The sequence below is a fragment of the Staurois parvus genome, unplaced genomic scaffold, assembly GCF_062004578.1.
Source record: "Staurois parvus isolate SC_StPar_1 unplaced genomic scaffold, SC_StPar_1.0 ptg000234l, whole genome shotgun sequence".
Taxonomy (NCBI): Eukaryota; Metazoa; Chordata; class Amphibia; order Anura; family Ranidae; genus Staurois; species Staurois parvus.
The window spans coordinates 6,116,154-6,135,301 of record NW_028318030.1 but is presented as its reverse complement, the minus strand read 5'-3'; the positions used below and the strand labels follow the sequence as shown (position 1 = coordinate 6,135,301).

The 19,148-nt window shown below is 42.7% G+C and overlaps 1 protein-coding gene across 2 annotated transcripts in view; it reads right to left on the bottom strand.

The window, feature by feature from the left end:
• Positions 1 to 18,616, bottom strand: part of ADAM8 (ADAM metallopeptidase domain 8) — a 62,133-nt gene extending 43,517 nt beyond the window's left edge. For both annotated transcript variants that reach the window (XM_089680036.1, XM_089680037.1), the window contains exons 1-3: positions 18,491 to 18,616; positions 4,892 to 4,995; positions 3,003 to 3,079 (exon numbers count right to left, since the gene is read on the bottom strand). In XM_089680036.1, coding sequence (XP_089536162.1) covers positions 3,003 to 3,079; positions 4,892 to 4,995; positions 18,491 to 18,611 — 302 coding nt within the window. In that variant the 5' untranslated portion in view covers positions 18,612 to 18,616. The remainder of the gene's footprint in view (positions 1 to 3,002; positions 3,080 to 4,891; positions 4,996 to 18,490) is intronic.
• Positions 18,617 to 19,148: the final 532 nt, after the last annotated feature.

Genomic DNA, 19,148 nt, shown 5'->3' with positions numbered 1-19,148 from the left:
CCTGATCTAGTAAACAGATCTGCACAGCAGCCAATTGTGACTACAGGCAACATGACATGCAAAAGCCTCAATTCATACAGCTAAGACAGCGGAAAAAGGATTTTCTTAAAAAAAAAAAAGTGACAGTTTTTAGCTATGACCAATGAGATTTGAAAATTATGGTAAAATGGCTTATTCGCAAATTAGAGCCTATATGGTAAACAAAATCTGCTATTATTTTACCAGAGTGCAGCAATGCCCAGTACCTACTCGTTTGCTTCTATGAGAAAATGACTTTAGGCAAGACTTCACTCGATTCACCCCCCACCCACAATAAACAGTGTGGAGGGAAGAACCTGCACTGCAGGCTAGTGTAGTCTGACAGCTGGCACCCACAGCTGTCACAATACCCGACCAGTGCCTGCATCTGTGCATCAGATAAAGGGAACAGAAAAGAAAACTGTTCCTCCTTTTACTGAAAAAGAACAGTGTAAGTCAACCTTGAAGTATTACTAGTACATGCTGTGATAAAGGGAAGCTAAAGGTGGTGCCCGCCAGACCTGTGATAAACATAAATAATGAACACCCAGGTTGTAATGGTCCCAGTGGAGTACTGTGACAGTGTGAGTCAAATAATGAGCAAGCACACTTGGGAGCCTGATAGTATGCCTAGTACTAAAAATACTTACTTTAAAGCATAACTAAAAGGTAAAACTTTTTTTTTCTAATTTTGGATAGAGTGGAGGTGGATTACAACATCTGGCAGAATTTTATTGCTGTCTTTGCCCCCCTCAAATTTAATCTCACCTCCTATTTTGGCTATGGGACAGGAAATTATTATTTATTTATTTCAGGTACTTATATAGCGCCGTCAATTTACGCCGCGCTTTACATATATATTGTACATTCACATCAGTCCCTAACCCTCAACGGGTGTACAATCTGAGGTCCCTAACTTACATTCATACATACATGGGCCAATTTTTTTTTTCAGACAGGATCCTATTAAACTATCAGCATGTCTTTGGAGTGTGGGAGGAAACCGGAGTACCTGGAGGAAACCCACGCAGGCACAGGGAGAACATGCAAACTCCAGGCAGGTGGTGCCATGGTTGGGATTCGAACCAACGACCCTAGTACTGCCAGGCGGAAATGCTAACCATTTAGCCACTGTGCTGCCCATGAAGGGTAATCTCCTCAATGGGACACGGATGGCAAAAAATAACTGACAGGTGTTATAACCCCACCCCCCTTCCCCCATCAAAAATGGAAAAAAAGAAAAAAAAAGTTTAACTTTAATTCAGTTGAAAGCGATATATACAACAAAAACCTAAATCATCCATAGAATAGTAAGAAACAATAATAAGGCTACATTTAGATTGTACAGGATTGTACAGGATGGCAAAATAGGATCGTAGATGGCAAAATAGAAAAAGCCAGGAGGTGGCTGCTAGCAGGAATCAGTAGATTTTTGCCAGCAGTTGTAAACACTACCTGGACACTATGGGGTTTATTTACTAAAGCTGGAGAGTGCAAAATCAAGTTCACTTCTAAGTAGAACCCAATCAGCTTCCAGGTTTTATTACCAAAGCTTAAAGTGTTACTAAACCCACAACAGTAAAATCAGTCTGTATATGCAGTAAAGCATGCTTGTTATACTCAATGTGGAACTGAAGGTATTAATTCTTTGCATTGTGTAAAAGGGTGCTTGATCCTGTCTTCTCCGATCCTCCCCTTCTTCCACAGTCCCCAATCCATCTACTGATAGAACAGAGGCTTGGAGGCAAGCTGCACATGCTCAGTTCAGTGTGTACTGCTAGAGTTAGATTTTTCTTGGGAGAATGCATGTGATCAGCACAGTTTTAATCAGCACTGTCCAGAGGGGTCCTGCAGCCCCATAGGACAATCAGTGGAGAATTAAAACTCCTACAAGCTTTAACCAGAGCTATATTGAACACTAAAAGAAGTCACAAGACTGCTCTAACTGCTGATGAGAAAAGGTATTCAGCAGATTATATTTACTACAATAATTGCACTTCCATGTTGTGTGTACTGTGGGAGACCAGATATAGTGAATGCAGGCTCCTGAGTTAAGTAACACTTTAAACAGAACAAGCTGAGGTTAGGAGCTGATTGGTTTCTATGCAGAAATGAGCCTGATTTTGCACTCTCCAGCTTTAGTAAATAAACCCCTATGTGTACTCTGTACAAATCTACTGCCAGTGCCAGCACTGTTCTTAGTAACCATACATCTGACCACTTACATGCAAATACAGCCTCCAACCGACCCTGGACGCAGACAGCAAGCATCCAAGTTCGGCTACAGTTAATCTGACAGTTTGTATATGGCCACAGTACAGAGGATCACTGCATCCAGAGGTGGCATTTAGCCACTCTGAAAGCGGCAAACTTTCCTCTGCAATTCATTATCTGAATGTAGCCTTAAACCCATATATAATGCATGTCTCCATCTAAAATCCCATGCACACAGTATTTTTTTCATTAGGCATTGTAGGCTCTTGTAAAGGTTAATAGCAGTTGCTGCTACTAAGCAAAGTTGCGCCACAGGCATGCCCCATCTTATGCCATTCACAGAACCTCTACTATAATTGTCCCACAATACAGTGCTACTTGTTAATGACATAGAGCAGTTGAATGCCAGGTTCTCCTATATCCATTCACAGAATGTCATGAGCTGTGGGGGTGTAGTAATATAAGTTCTGTGAATGGCAGAGAGAGTAGAAGCGGCGTGTGGGTGGTGCAACTTTTCTCAGTAGCAGTGGTTGCTGTTAATCTTTACAACACCAGAAGACAGCTGCTCAGAACAGTATCTGATGACTCTGATTGAGGCACTGCAAAAAAGATATTTACCAGAAGAAGCAGTCTGTAGGTAATAGAATACAGACCATTACATGTAACTAATCTGCATGCTGCTTTATAAAAAAAACCCCAAAAATACTAAAAACTTCCAACTTTAACGAGAGGAGCAGACAATTGCATGAACAAACCCATTAGTTCAATACCTGTTTTTTAGCAGCTTCAGTGTGTAGTTCTTGCCTTCCACCGTTAGTGTGTATTCAGCATGTTCAGGATACAGTTTCTGTAGACAATAAGAATTAACAGCAATTATATCAATATACCAATGATTCACCAGTCATGTTATACTGAAGGCTCCAAGCACACTAGCGTTTTTTTTAAGCTCAAAACATGCTGGATAAAAAATGCTGGTAGTAGTGTTTAGAAGCGTTCGCGTTTAAATTAGTGTTTTACAGTACATGTAGAAAAAAACAAGCTAGAAAAAAAGCTGTTAGGAGCATTTTAGTAGTGTTTAGTATTTTTTTCTGCTGAAAAAACACGCCAAAAACTCTATGTGCATGGACACATAGGATAACACTATTTAGCTTCTAGGAGCAAAACAAAAATTGCTGATAACAGCTTCTAGGAGCTTAAAAAAATGCTAGTGTGCATGGAGCCTTATAATAGAAGGCAGAAAGGCTCATTTATAAAAGGGGTTAATTATGTGCCTACAATGAAAAATTAAAGGAAGAAGTGAGACTCTGCAAAGCTGTCTATTATGTAATACAAGTTGTGGAAGATTTTAATTGTGTCATATTAAAGTGCATGTCCAGCCAAAAACTTTTCATTTTTATTTTTGGATAGACTGAGGAAGGGTTAAAACATCTGTCTGGTTTTTACCCTAAGTTCACACCTAAGCATTTTCTGCAGCGTTTTGCAGAAATGCAATACAGTCCATTTACCATGATTTCCTATGGGACAGGGACTTTTTTTAACGCAAAAAGTTGCGTTTTTGGCTCTATAGACTTTAATGGGAAAGCTGCAGAAAAGCACATATTGTGTTTTTGCTGCATTTTTGATGCGTTTTGCGTTTAAAATCTGCCTTGCAAAAGAAAAAAAGAAAAAAAAACTAACTGCAAAACGCATCAAAAATGTGGCAAAAAAACAAGTGCAAAAAACTTAATACAGACATGCCTCAAAACGCAACCTGCATAGGTGTGAACCTAGACTTACTGCTATCCCGGACTCTGCTAGCGAGATTTTCCATCATTTGTTATGTTATCATAGTTCTCACTAGTCGGGGAGTGAGGTCAAATCTGTAACGGGCACAGACATAAAAATCGATTGTTTTTCGATCTAGCTGTTGGAGATTCTCTCACTTCCAGTTCGGTGGGACCGTTATCACTGGAACAGAAACGGAGGCAGACCCTTTGTTCATACAGACTTCAGCTTGTATAACACAAGCAAGATTTACTAAAACTGGTGCACTCAGAATCCGGTGCAGCTCTGCAGGGTAGCCAATCAGCTTCTAGCTTTAGCTTGTTCAGTTAAGCTTCACAATAAAACCTGGAAGCTGATTGGTTTCTATGCAGAGCTGCCACAGATTTTGCATTCTTCAGTTTTAGTAAATTCACTTTTAATTATCTTACTCGTCATCTTGCACCATGAAGTTTACAGCTTGCTTTTGCCATCTGTGACATGTTCACTTAAAGCAATGTAAATGTTCATGGTGAGTAACGGGACATAGGAGGAAACATCTTGTGTTCTAGCTGGACACCCCTCCTCTAGCGTGTGAGTCAAAGTCCCAGGGAACCCAAGATATCTCCGTGACATGAAAAATAGCTCTGTATGCTTGGAGTTAGGAGGGGGCCAAGCCAGATTAGAGCAGGAACTTTGTCTCCAAGGATGGTTTATGAGTTGAGTTCCTGGACAGCCCAATAAATTTGTCCTGTCATTCCTGCACACAAAGTTCATGGACATACTAGTTTTTAAGTTAACCTTTTCAGTACCATGTACAAACATCCAGCTCACATGTATGTTCATTAATATAATATCTGGTCAAATGATAATCCATAGCAAAGAGCATAAATATAATTTTTTGGGTATGGGTACCTACCTGCAACCCACGCAAATCCCTCTTGGAAAAGACTTGGTGCAACCTTTGTGGAATTACCGTTTCATATGTCTCAACATGGGGAAGTTGTACCATTTCTGAAAGACCTACAGAAGAAAAAAAAATTAAACCAAAATGAAAGGCAAATCTCATGGTCAATAAGGATACATGCAACGGTATGTATATCCTGCTATTGGATTTCCTATAGTATTCAAATGCAACTAGCTTTCAAGAGGATTGAAATGCAGAGACCAAACTGCTGAAATCAGGGCTAAATCTTGGTTTACAAAGACATGACCAAAATTGAGACACTGCGTTCTGGGATTGTAATCACCCATGAGCTCCCAACCCTATTCAACGAAGATTGGCCATACATTATACCAGGGGTATTGAATTCAAATTCAAGGAGGTCCGGTCACTAAAATGTTCTTCTGGTTGAGGTCTGAATAGGGTGTGCCCATCAGTGTGCCCCCTTACATTAGGTGCTGCCATCAGAGTGCAGCTTTACATCAGTTGTCCCCATCAGAGTGACCCTTTACATCAGGTATCCCCATCACATTGCCACCTTACGCTCAAAATACACCTATCATATTTCTCCATCAGAGTGCCCCTTTCCATCACATGTGCCCATCAGAGTGCCCCTTTCCATCATATGTGCCCATCAGAGTGCCCCTTTCCATCACATGTGCCCATCAGAGTGCCCCTTTCTATCACATGTGCTCATCAGAGTGCCCCTTTCCATCACATGTGCCCATCAAAGTGCCCCTTTCCACGGTATGTGCCCATTTGTGCCCAAAGTGCCCCTTAACATAAAATAAGGGGCACTCTGATCAATACATTTTATGTTAAGGGGTACTCTGATGGGCACATTCTATGTTGTGGCCATCAGAGTGCCCCTTAACATTCAATGTGCCCATCAGTGTGCCCCTGTAAGACTACACCCTACCTTGAGGGCAGATAGGAGCTGTGCCAGGATCCTTGCCGGACACTTGTGTACAGGCAGGGAGCGGGAGCCGGAAAGACAGTGAGCTGAAAGGGGCGGGGCGCACATGTGATGTTGCCAGGACGACCGCCCTGCTCAGCGGCAGATCTGTCATTGCAGGTTGGCAGTCCGGCGGCAGTGCTGCTGGGGCCATTCGCGGACCGCAGACCGCCATTTAGTGATCACTGCATTATACGATTCTTTCCTTTAACCACAGAAAATTGCTCCATTCCCCCATCAACACACTCAGTGTTGATGGGGGAATCCCTGCCCTGTCCGCCATCAGAATACAATGATCCTTGCTGCTGGCTATAGTTGGGGGCAGTGACTGTCCAAAAAACAAAAACTTACAGGCTGGTTGTAAAAATCAACATAAGAAGGCCCAGACTGGGACAAAAAAATAAGCCCAGGCAGTCCTGAGCCCAGAGGACCTTCCCTTGGAGCACGGTGGCAGAAGGCCAGAGCCTGGTCACAAGTGTGACCTTTGCGACCCTGGCAGTTCTGTAACTGGTGTCAGCAGTTTTTTTAACATCTTATTTGAATTCTATTTCTTTTTGCAATTTTCTAAACAGACCCCTGACATCTCACCTTTGAGACAGAGAAAGGAGATGAGGACACAGCCCTCAATCTCCATCTCTGCAGCCTCAGCTGCACAGAATGAATGGACAGAAACAGCTCTGTACAGAGCTTCCCGTTCATTCACAAACTAAAGTATAGTAAACAGTTTACAGTGATGATCACTGACTGTCCATTCAGACCAGGAATGGGCCGGTAAATGACATTCACCGGCCCCTTCCTTGCTCTCCATCCTAACAGATCCCCTGCAGCAGCTGGCAGGGGGAGGGGGGAACCCGGCAGCGCTGCACGGGAGGGCGCCGGGGGAGTACACAGGAGCCCAGGGCAGCAGGAGATGGATAGGAGGTGCAGCGGGGCAGCATATAGAGGAACTGAATATATAATAAAAGATTCCCTGCGCTTAGCCCAACCAAACCGTATGCAATGTGAACTGCTTCCAACATTCTCAATATATAGTGCGCTGTCCCTTTAAATAAATAAAATACAAACCAATCAATATCATGTTTCACAATAAAAATGCCCACGCCCAATACAGTATATAACTCTAATGCAAATATAAGATACATAAATAAAGAATTCATGCAAGAATGAAAAATGAATAAAGTCCCAAAGTCAATTGTGGAAAGAAAAAGTGCTCTGTGCTATAAAACGTCTTATAAAGTGCTTCCATGCTCAAAAAACAAGCAAGCCTCTTCCAAAAAAAACGATCTCAAGCTTTAGAGATGAAACAAGCTTTTGCGTCATGACCCAAGACTGGTACTGCATGCAGAAAAAAAGCAACTAAAACGCATGTAGTGTGAACAGGGCCAGTTCACACAACAATGCACTCCGGATACATTTTATTGCTTACAGTTCACACCACACGCAGTTCCGGTGCAGTTTGCTATGTTCCAGTACAGTTCTGTGCAGAAAAAAATGCAGCATGTTCTACTTTTTTTTCTGTACCGGAAACTGACTGGAATTGACTGCACTAGTGTGAACTAGGATCATTGGAATACATGTAAAATACAGTGCATGCATTTTTGATGCAGAACAAAAACGCACTAGTCCTGAGGGCCGGTTCACACTATAGAAATGCATTCCAGATGCATTCGTTCTGAATGCGTTTTTTGATTATGCGTTTTTTATGCATTCCAGTGAATTTTTTCCCCTCCCTTTCTCTTCAATTTAGATAGGGACGTGTATTCCAGTGTGATTTTGCTGTGTTTTACCGCGTTCCAGTACAGTTATGTGCAGAAAATATGCAGCATGTTCTACTTTTTTTTCCTGCAACAGGAACGCACTGGAACTTCAAGCACAGATGTGATCTATGACATTGACAACCATATTCCCTACTTTCTGTGTGTTTTGGATGCAGAAAAAAAGCAACTGAAACGCATGTAGTGTGAACTGGTCCTTAACCACTTGCCTACAGGGCACTTATACCCCCTTCTTTACCAGGCCAATTTTCAGCTTTCAGCGCTGTCGCACTTTGATTGACAATTGCGCGGTCATGCAAGATTGTACCCATATGAAATTTTTATCATTTTTTTCTCACAAATAGAGCTTTCTTTTGGTGGTATTTAATCACCACTGGGCACTTTACTTTTTGCGCTATAAACAAAAAAATTCAAAAAATTTGAAAAAAAAAAAAAAGTTTTTTTGTTTCTATTATAAAATTTTTCAAACAGGTAATTTTTCTCCTTCACTGATGTGCGTTGATGAGGCAGCACTGATGGGCACTAATAGGTGGCACTGATGGGCACTGATAGGCAGCACTAATGAGGTGGCATGGATAGGCAGCACTGATAGGCGGCACTAATGAGGTGTCACGGATAGGTGGCACTGACTGGCACAACCGCTGGGCACTGACTGGTAGCACTGCTGGGCTGTACTGCTGGGCACAGGTAGGTGGCACTGCTGGGCACAGGTAGGTGGCACAGGTGGGTGCACTGCTGGGCACAGGTGGGTGCACTGCTGGGCACAGGAGGGCACACTGCTGGGCACAGGAGGGCGGAACTGGTGGGTGGCACTGCTGGGCACCGATCATCAGGGCACTGATCATCAGTGTTCTGATGATCGGTGCTGATCCCTGCCCTGACAACTGCCGGTTCTCTGCAGTATTTTCCTCACGCTCTGACAGCATGAGGAAAGTGCAGCCGATAACCGGCAATTGCAATTCCCGGAGATCAGCGTGTCATTAAACACGGCTGATCACGTGGTAAAAGGCAGCTGTGATTGGCCTTTTACCACATCACGTGATCAGCTGTGTCCGTAGGACACAGCAATCACGGAGATCGCCGGGTGCTTCTGGGAGGACGTCATATGACGCCCTCCCAGAACTGGCCGTCATTCGGCTATCTGCGGTCGGCAAGTAGTTAAAGCAAATGAAATCTTGGACTACTGACGAAATGACATTTAAAAGTAATGAGAATTTTCATGCGATTTTTTAAAAGAAATTTTGTACAAATTTTCATTCAAAATTCTGCTAGTGTAGACCGAGCATAAAAAAGCTTTTTCAAAAAGCCAAGTACAGAAAGATACCTTTTGATCCTGACAAAAATCCAATATCCTCTTAACTTCCCATGTACTAAACTAAAATCTAAATGTTATTGGTTTTCCATGCAATCTTTCATGAACTACAAGACCCCTCCTCACTGGTGACAGCGGTTTGGAGGGGGAGAGGTGTTTATAGTCCAAATCAAGGTAGCAGCCTATGGGTAACAATGCTGCTCCTCCATAGACACAGTATGGTGACAGAAGTATGTTATCAGCAGGATCTCCAGATGAATGATTTCAAAGCTACTACTGCCCAATGTTGCACCTGTCACATGGTTTAATGGTGAACTGACACACTTGTATACACAAAGGTGGCTGCGTTACTTTGCAATGCACTACAGCAAAAAGGATATTCCTTGTATCTCTCCAAAAAGTGATCTACTGCAGATCGCTTTTCAGAGACCACTACAAGGGTTTAGATACATTTTAACCACTTCCCATCCACAATGTACTGTGGACGAGCAACTGGTGTAGGCAAAGCGAAGTACCCATACATCACACTCAACCCCCCACCCCCCTCCACCCACCGGCACCCGCTGTGAATGTACACAGCAGGAACCTGTCAGTAAGTTATGGCCAATGATTCAAGGCCGGGACCTGCTGATCGGCTGTGGACAATCACAGCCCAGAGCTCTGTATCGAGTGATCGATCTGTGTTTCTCCTCTCTGCAAAGCAAGGATATGGAAAACTCAGGCCTCATGGACACTACTGCTCCTAATCAGGAGTTTAGGAGCTTTTGCCATTTTTTTTGCCAAAGCTCCTGAACACAACCCAGTAAAAGCCTATGAGTCCATGTACACATAGGCTATTACCAGAGTTTGGGAGCGGCAGGGTTTAGAGCCAGTTAAATGTTCCTCTCCTGAACGCAGAAGAATGGAGTTCAGGAGAAGAATGTTTTGGCCATAAAACGCTAAACGCAGCAAAAACGCGTGCAAACACGTCTAAACACTAGTTGCGTTTAGTGCTTGGGTGTTTATTCATGTCAATGGAAAATGCTCTGGCCAAACAAATGAATAAACATCCAAGCGCTAAACGCAACTAGTGTTTAGACATGTTTGCACGCGTTTTTCTGCTGCCAGGAGAACTAAACATATAGGGGAGTTCATGTGTACATGAGGCTAAATGGTTAGTACTTTTGCCTGGCAGTACTAGAGTCGCTGGTTTTAATTCCAACCATGGCACCACCTGCTTGGAGTTTGCATGTTCTCTCTGTGCCTGCGTGGGTTTCCTCTGGGTACTCTGGTTTCCTCCCACACTCCAAAGACATGCTGGTAGGTTCATTGACTCCTGTCTAAATTGGCCCTAGTATCTGTATGTAGGTTATGTGAGTTAGGGACCTTAGATTGTACACTCATTGAGGGTTAGGGACGGATGTGAATGTACAACATATGTAAACGTTGCGTAAATTGACGGTGCTAAATAAATACCTGAAATAAATAATGAGGTCTTAGAGATCTGCTGTAAAAGCAGCACACTTTACACACATTGCACATAGTTAGGTACACGCTGAACCCCTTGATTGCCCCTAGATGTTAACCCCTTCCCAGCCAGTGTCATTAGTACAGTGACAGTGTATAGTAATAATGTCACTGGTGATGTCAGTGGCAGTTAGGCAGTTAGTCAGTTCCTCCCAGCGTCAGATTGCCCGCCGCACTATCGCAGTTCCATTATCACTGCCATTAGTAGTATAAAAAAAATAAAAACATAAAAATTTCAGTATACATATCATAGTTTGTAGGTGAAGACAAAAAAGTTCTGATCAGCTGCACTCTGAAAAACACTTTATTTCCACTGTCTGCATTGGTTTTATCCTGTTCAATACAGTGGGAGACCAGCAGGTAAACGCGTTTCACACTAAGAACAGCGCGTTACACCATGAATAAGCACTGTCCTTAGCGTGAGACACATTTACCTGCTGGTCCCCCACTGTATTTCCACTGTCTGCATTGGTTTTACCCTGTTCAATAAAGTGGAGTTTTCAGAGTGCCGCTGATCGGACCTTTCCCGTCTTCATCTGTGCAGCACACGAGCTGGGCTGGCACCTGGGAGGAGTTGTGATTGGAGATCAGGGAGTCTCTACCTTGAGCAGCGGTAATACATGCAGTTTGTAGACGCTATAACTTTCACACAAACCAATCAATATACACTTATTGGGATTTTTTTTTTAATCAATGACATGTAGCCGAATACATTTTGGTTTTTTATTGAATGTTTTTTTTTCCATTGGATATGTTTTGTAGTAGAAAGCAAAAAATATTTTTTTCAGACTTTTCAGTCTTTTTTCAATTATATCGCAAAAAAATAAAAAACCCAGTGGTGATTAAATACCACCAAGAGAATGCTCTATTTGTGTGAAAACAAAATTGACAGAAATTTTGTTTGAGTACAGTGGTGTATGATCGCGCAATTACCAGTTAAAATAACGCAGTGCTACATAGCAAAAAATGGCCTGGTCATGAAGGGGGTAAAATCTACGGGAGTACTTCAATCGACAACACGGTCATGAAGGGGGTAAAATCTACGGGAGTACTTCAGGCAACAACACGATCATGAAGGGGGTAAAATCTACGGGAGTACTTCAATCGACAACACGGTCATGAAGGGGGGAAAATCTATGGGAGTACTTCAATCGACAACACGGTCATGAAGGGGGTAAAATCTACGGGAGTACTTCATGCAACAACACGGTCATGAAGGGGGTAAAATCTACGGGAGTACTTCAGGCAACAACACTGTCATGAAGGGGGTAAAATCTACGGGAGTACTTCAATCGACAACAAGGTCATTAAGGGGGTAAAATCTACGGGAGTACTTCATGCAACAACACGGTCATGAAGGGGGTAAAATCTACGGGCGTACTTCAGGCAACCACACGGTCATGAAGGGGGGAAAATCTATGGGAGTACTTCAATCGACAACACGGTCATGAAGGGGGGAAAATCTATGGGAGTACTTCAGGCAACAACACGGTCATGAAGGGGGTAAAATCTATGGGAGTACTTCAATCTACAACACGGTCATGAAGGGGGTAAAATCTACGGGCGTACTTCAGGCAACAACACTGTCATGAAGGGGGTAAAATCTATGGGAGTACTTCAATCTACAACACGGTCATGAAGGGGGTAAAATCTATGGGAGTACTTCAATCTACAACACAACTTGATATAAAACATGAGATGAATCCACATTGATGTATACTTGTAAACACAGAGCGGCTGATTTATAAATACTGGAGATAAGAACACAAAGCAGTTTCTTCTTTCTTGCCATCACTTAGATTCCAGGTTTATTTTTTTCCTGCAGATTATGAATGAACAGAGCAGATGCCTTGGGGATGGAAAGCCGCCCTAATGATATTCTCTAGATGTTAGATCTCAGCCTCAATATGTCCACACCATGCATAAACATTTTCCTCTCTCTAGCTGTCTATCAGAATTTCAAATGTATCTTTTGCAGCATTCTAAATTCAACAATCAGGAAAAATGGTATGTGTCTTTCACCATGTGGGTAAATCAGGATCTGTCATTTTTTTTAGCTACACCCTTTGTTGAAATAAAGGAGTTTGGCATCTTTCACATGGATGGCCCAAGGGGGTGGTAAAAACAGGTGGCTGAGGTACAGTTTTACCACCCTTCAGACCACCTAAATACTAATACTACAGTCTGAGAGGGCTGTAAACATTATGTGGCCGCAATGCTTTGCTCAAGCTCGCCCACGTACTGCAACTGTGAACCAAATGCTCGGCTGATGGTTGCAGTGCAATTTTATGCAATCCCCCTTGGGATTAAAAATAAAAAAAAGCAGATCTTTAGCATGGCTGCCTCTTAAACATCTGCTATACCTTTGACCCTTTGAAAAGCAACCAATGTGGATTGCTTTTCAGTGGGTGGTAAGTACTGCTGCTAATGTGAAAGATGCCTTAAAGTGTTACTAAACCCTGTACCCTGCATTCACTATATCTGGTCTCCCACAGTTCACACAACATGGAAATTATTTTAGTAAATATAAACTGCTAAATACCTTTTCTCATCAGCAGTTAGAGCAGTCTTGTGACGTCTTTCAGTGTTCAGCGGAACACTGGTTAAAGCTTGTAGTTTTCATTTTGCTCTAGTAGGATGCAGAACCCCTGACCTCTGTCTGGACAGTGCTGATCGGCCCTGTGCAGATCATATGCACTCTCCCAAGAAAAAAAAAACTCTACCAATACACACCAAACTGAGCATGTGCAGAGCGTCTCCACAGGATATGTCTTATCAGAAAATAAGAGGGGGGCACTGAAAAAAGGGGAGGAGCAGAGACAGCGGGAGGATTAACCCCTTAGGTTACACAGTGAGTATAACGAGCATGCTTTACTGCATATACAGACTGATTTTACTGCTGTGGGTTTAGTAACACTTTAAACTCTGTGAAATGTCAAAATTCTTATTTTCTTCATTACGGATATGAAGGTCCTCGGAAAAAAAAAAAGAAAAAAAAACCCTTTGGTATATGATGTGTGGCCCTCGGACCTCCGCAGTCTGTGGTGGGAATATTGATTAGAATAAGAGCATTGATCTATACTAGTCTCATGTAACATGTTCCCAGTTACATATTGTCTTCTACAGCATATCCCCAGCCAACAATGTATCCTTTCCACACTCTCTGACCCTCATTTCCTCTATTAGGTCTGCAGTCTCTGACACTCTTCTCAAGCATTACATATATAGAACAGTATGTGTGGCCCTTTGATGTCAGGGGCCACATTTAAGGCTCCCTTTAACTCATAAGTTGACAACCACTGCGAGCTGTGATTTTACTGCCTCCCAGCTGGAGAGGGCTTTCACATGCCACCAAGATGATGAGTCACAGCCACAGCAGCTTTAACACAGCATGTCAAGTTGACATTCACAAAGGCGTCCTAGCGGCCTCTGAATTTATTTGAGATACTTATATAGTGCCGTCAATTTACGCAGCATTTACACATATATATTGTGCATTCACATCAGTCCCTAACCCTCAAGGGGTGTACAATCTAAGGTACCTAACTCACATTCATACATACACATACTAGGGCCAATATATACAGGATCCAATTATCCTACCAGTATGTCTTTGGAGTGTGGGAGGAAACTGGAGTACCTGGAGGAAACCCACGCAGGCACAGGGAGAACATGCAAACTCTGAATGAGCCCCAAGGCTAAGTTCACACTGGCAAATTCTAGCCCTAACCCAAACCAATGTGCCTATAGCATTAACACATTTCTGACACATTTATCCCGGGTTCACACTGATGCGGTACGGAATTTGCAGCGGTTTCTGTGCGAATTTTGCACATCACAATCGCATCCTGTTCATGCGAACCGCTGCAGGTGTGTATGTTAGGTTAATGACACCCCGAAATCAGTTCGCAAAACGCAGTGTGATATGCAGAATCGGATCACTTAGGTGTGAATACCCATGCGATCCGATTCTAGTGCAGACCAAAAAAAGGGTCCTGCACCTTTTTGGTGCGGATGCGGTGTGATCGGAGCCATACACAGAATTCGCATGTGATTCGCACAGAAATGTGGTGTGGTTCCTGTGTGAATCACATGCAATGTACCGCACCGCAGAAGTGTGAACCCAGGATAACGCTGCTTTAAAAAAAAAATGTACCCCAGATGCCCTCCAGGTGAGTTTTGGCAGAAGTGGGTTTTATTCACTGATAATTGATAAACACTTCTCAAACACATTGTAGCATAGAGTTAATTGGAAGGAGTTAACTAGTTTCAGCTCCTCCCAGACTCGACATTCATTTTTGCAGCACAGCAATGCAAGTGCTACGTTTTTCAAATGTGAACAGCTCTCTCCACTGTCCATATTATCCTTTGAAGGTTGCTGTGTCAGGCATCTGGGGAGCAGCAAAAATGCACCCCAAATGCCCATTTCCAATACCAGTGTGAACAGGGCCTGAGAAAGATTATTTCTAGAGTTCAGCATGAAAATCTCCTATGTAGATGAAGTCAGCTACAATGAATGCTCTCATCGAATACCCAAGTCACATGCAAAATGTGTCTTCAATTAGCTCTTCTTCTATTACAGTACAATTGAGTAAGGGAATACGGCATCTCTCTTGATGACTTTGGACACTGTAACAGGAGGGGGGGAATTGGAAGGTAATCAGATTAGGAGAAAAGGATGACAACAGCAAGGTTAGGGAAAATGGAAGGATGAAGAGACAAATGGGGGTGGGGAGAGTTAAAGAGACCATAAAAATGAAAGAGAGCAAGAGCAAGGAAAGGGAGAAGATAGGAAGGAGACATTCCAATACACTCAGTCCATAGAAACAGAACAGGAGACATTTATCAATCCTGTCTCCTCTATTGCATCCAGTAATCAGGCTCAAAAGCACAATGAAAATCACTTATTGCGACTGATTTAAAGTGTTACTGAACCCACAACAGTAAAATCAGGCTGTATAATGCAGTAAAGCATGCTTGTTATACTCACTGTGGAACCTAAGGGGTTAATCCTCTGCATTGTGCAAAAATGCAGTTTGATCCTGATTACTGTGTTCCTCCCCTTTTTCAAGGGACCACCTCTTATCTGCTGATAAGACAGATTGAACCATAGGCATTCTGCACATGCTCAGTTTGGTGTGTATTGCTAAAGAGGGTTTTTTTTTTTTGGTAGATCAGCACAGGGCCAATCAGCACTGTCCAGACAGAGGTCAGGGGTTTTGCATCCTCCTAGAGCAGAAAGAAAACTCCTCCTAAAAGCTTTAACCAGTGCTCTGCTGAAGTCACGAGACTGCTCTAACTGCTGATAAGAAAAGGTATTTAGCAGTTTATATCTACTAAAATAATTGCATTTCCATGTTGTGTGTACTGTGGGAGACCGGATATAGTGAATGTAGGGTCCTGGGTTTAGTAACACTTAATATTACAGTTTGAATGCCACACTACAATCATTCACAGACACAAACCAAACGCTTCGTCACAACTCAAGAAGACCACTTCTAACGTACAACTCAAGGGCAATGATTTTAGGGCCACATAACGTTCTTACAAATCTTAGGCTGAAATAGTGCTGAAGTTGCATGCAATAAATGACCACATTCTGGTATAAAAGGGAATAGCGCAATAAGGAATGGTTTCTGCCGTGCAACATCTTGAAAAATGATACATAATAAAACTCCTTTGATCAGGGACAGGACAAGGAGGTGGGCGGGAGGGGCGGCTGCCCCGGGCACAATAGTTTACTGTAGAAATGAAGGCACCTTCCTTCTGTTACAAGGCTGCCAGGTATAGTGATGGGACTGGGTTAGAATAGCACCCAACACAGTCCTACTCCACCTCGTGTGAATCTAGCCTCAAAAATGATTGGAAATAGCAGATGTTTAACGAGACAACACAAGCATGTGCCCAGTGTTAAAACTGCACTTTCAGATCAATGCAAAACCTGATAGAACAGGAGCTCCACAGTGGTTATGACAATCGAGCGACTGCTGGGTGTGGGATCCCCTAAGCTTGCACACCATGAATTGGGGGGGGGGGGGGAGTGCAGCCTGGCATCTTTGCCCAGGGCACTGGATGACCTTGTCCCACCACTGCCCCCATTATATGTTTAACAATGTAAATGTGGCAAAAAAAAGGAGCCCTATCAATGGGACACACGTGTGGGTAAATGCCGATGCAAAAAAAACATTGACATTTACAAGAAGATGGCAGCATATTTGCCATATATAGCTCCTCTGTGGTGTGGAAAAGCACTGGGAAGTTTACACCAGGCATCAAAAATGCCTCATAGTCCATGTACATAAAATAATGCCTGTCATCAGGAAAACTGTCGGACACGCATGCGTGGGAAAATGCTGATACAAAGAAGCGTTGGCATGCAAGAGTATGGCCGCATACATGGCACACGTGGCTCCCCGGCCACAGGAAAGCTCCAGGGAAATGAACGCTGGGCTTCAAATATGCCTACTGCAGTCCGTGTGCATGAATGCCAACACATCAGTAGCCTAAATAGGTGAGAGATTGATAGTACATAGACATCATAGCCACATAAAACAGATATACATGACATCATAACATTTAACAACCTAGCAGGGAAGTGAGCATTGCCCAATGGTATACAGGAGACAAAAGGAACAGAAGACAGGCAAACTGGATCCTCCATACCACTCCCTGAACTTTGCAAGGGGAAAACAACAGGACAGCATACATTGAATAGGATTGTATACTGCACATTCACTCTGGGCCAGTTAATATACACACTATATATATATAATTCTAACACAGATTGTTGCAACACATTTCTATTATTGCTTCTCAAGCAGGATACAAAGCAGCAACAGTTTAAAGCATTTCATACTCTTTTTTTCATTAACAAAAGAAAAAAACCACACACACACACATTATATATATATATATATATATATCTATATCTATATCTGTCAGGGGCAGACTGACCATTTGGAAACTCGGGCAGTGCCCGAGGGCCTGGGATCAGTAGGGGGCCCCATGAGATGCCCCTGGTACATTTTTCATAGGATTTTTGAGTTTGGGCAAGGACACAGGGGCCCCATGATACCCTATTGCCCGGGGGCCCCATGAGTTGTCAGTCTGCCCCTGATATAGATATATATATTATTATACAGTATTTATATAGCGCTAACAGTTTGCTCAGCGCTGTACATTATAAATATATATATATATATATATATATATATATATATATATATATATATATAACTAAAAAAAACAAAAAAACACTCTAATATATATATATATATATATATAATCATAGTAAATATAAAATATTATAAAAAATATATCATACTGTACATACACATATATACACACACTGTATACGTAAAAATATACTGTTATATTTAGTCTGGTTGAAAAAAAAGTCCATTTAGTTCTACCAACAGAGTAATAAAATAAACGCATAAATAAACAGAAAACCTCCACATACGGAGCCCTATACTCACAGAGGATCTAGAGGAAAGCAATAAAAACTCCAAAAAGTCATAATCCAGAGATCCAGTTTGCTCCACTGGGGGAAAATTAATTCCCGATCCCTCTGGAGACAATTGGATATTCCCTGGATCAACTACTCCTGGTGTTGTTACCTCTATATGTAAAAAACTGAAAGTAACAATAAATTTTAAAAAATGAATAATATATATTAAAAATATATTGTATATAAATATACACACACATACATTCTCTCTCTCTATATACACGTCTCCATAGATCTGTGATGGGGTGCACTTTTCCTGGTACCTATGTATATCCCTGCACATCCTGTACAGAAGCAATCACACAAAATCCATAACAATAAAATCAATAAGTAAAACAAAAATCCATTAGCCAGGACTCGTCCCCATCCTGTTCTCCCTGAAGCCGACTGCTAGAAATGCTGAGCAGACAAGTGGAGTGTACTAAGACGTTCCCTGGCTATAAGGAGCCGTTCCCTGGCTACACGGACAGAAGTGAGGGTCGGTGTGAAGTTGACCGCGGCCCCCCATAGAACTCACCGATCAGAGCGCACAGCGCCCATAGACAGGCGGCGGACTGCTCCATCCTCCCCGCTGCTCGCAGCCTCTCCTCTCGGCTCCGCACACATGGACCACAGACTATATCTGGTCTCATTTGCATACAAGCATATGTTAATAATGGCGGCCAGTGATTGGACGTCTGTGGAAGCTAATCGTGAAGCCCCGCCCCAGGTGAGTCATGAGCCTATTGAGTCATCATTAGAGGAAATGTGGGATCGGATGGGTTTGGTGTCATCGGCGGTGTGGAGGAGAAGTGACCGGGGTGGTGTCACCAGTGACATCGTGGGGGAGGGGGGTTATATCTGTACTACATCGCAAGGTACACTTTACTACTATCATCGTCATCATGCCATCAGGCTGCATTTCCCGAAAACTGATATAAAGAGTAAGACACGTTTGCATGATTAACCCCTTTCTACATGTTTCTTAGAGTTCACCTTCCTCGTACAGGGTCTCCTACAACCCTGGGGATTATTCAGAGATGTTCATGGGTCCTTGATCAGCCAAGGATCGATCTCCTAAATACACCAACCACCAATGTGAGGGGTAATTTACAGGTATGACACCAACCTCCAATGTAGGGGGGAGTACAACACTGACCTCCAACGTGGGGATGGGGAATGGAGTATGACACCAA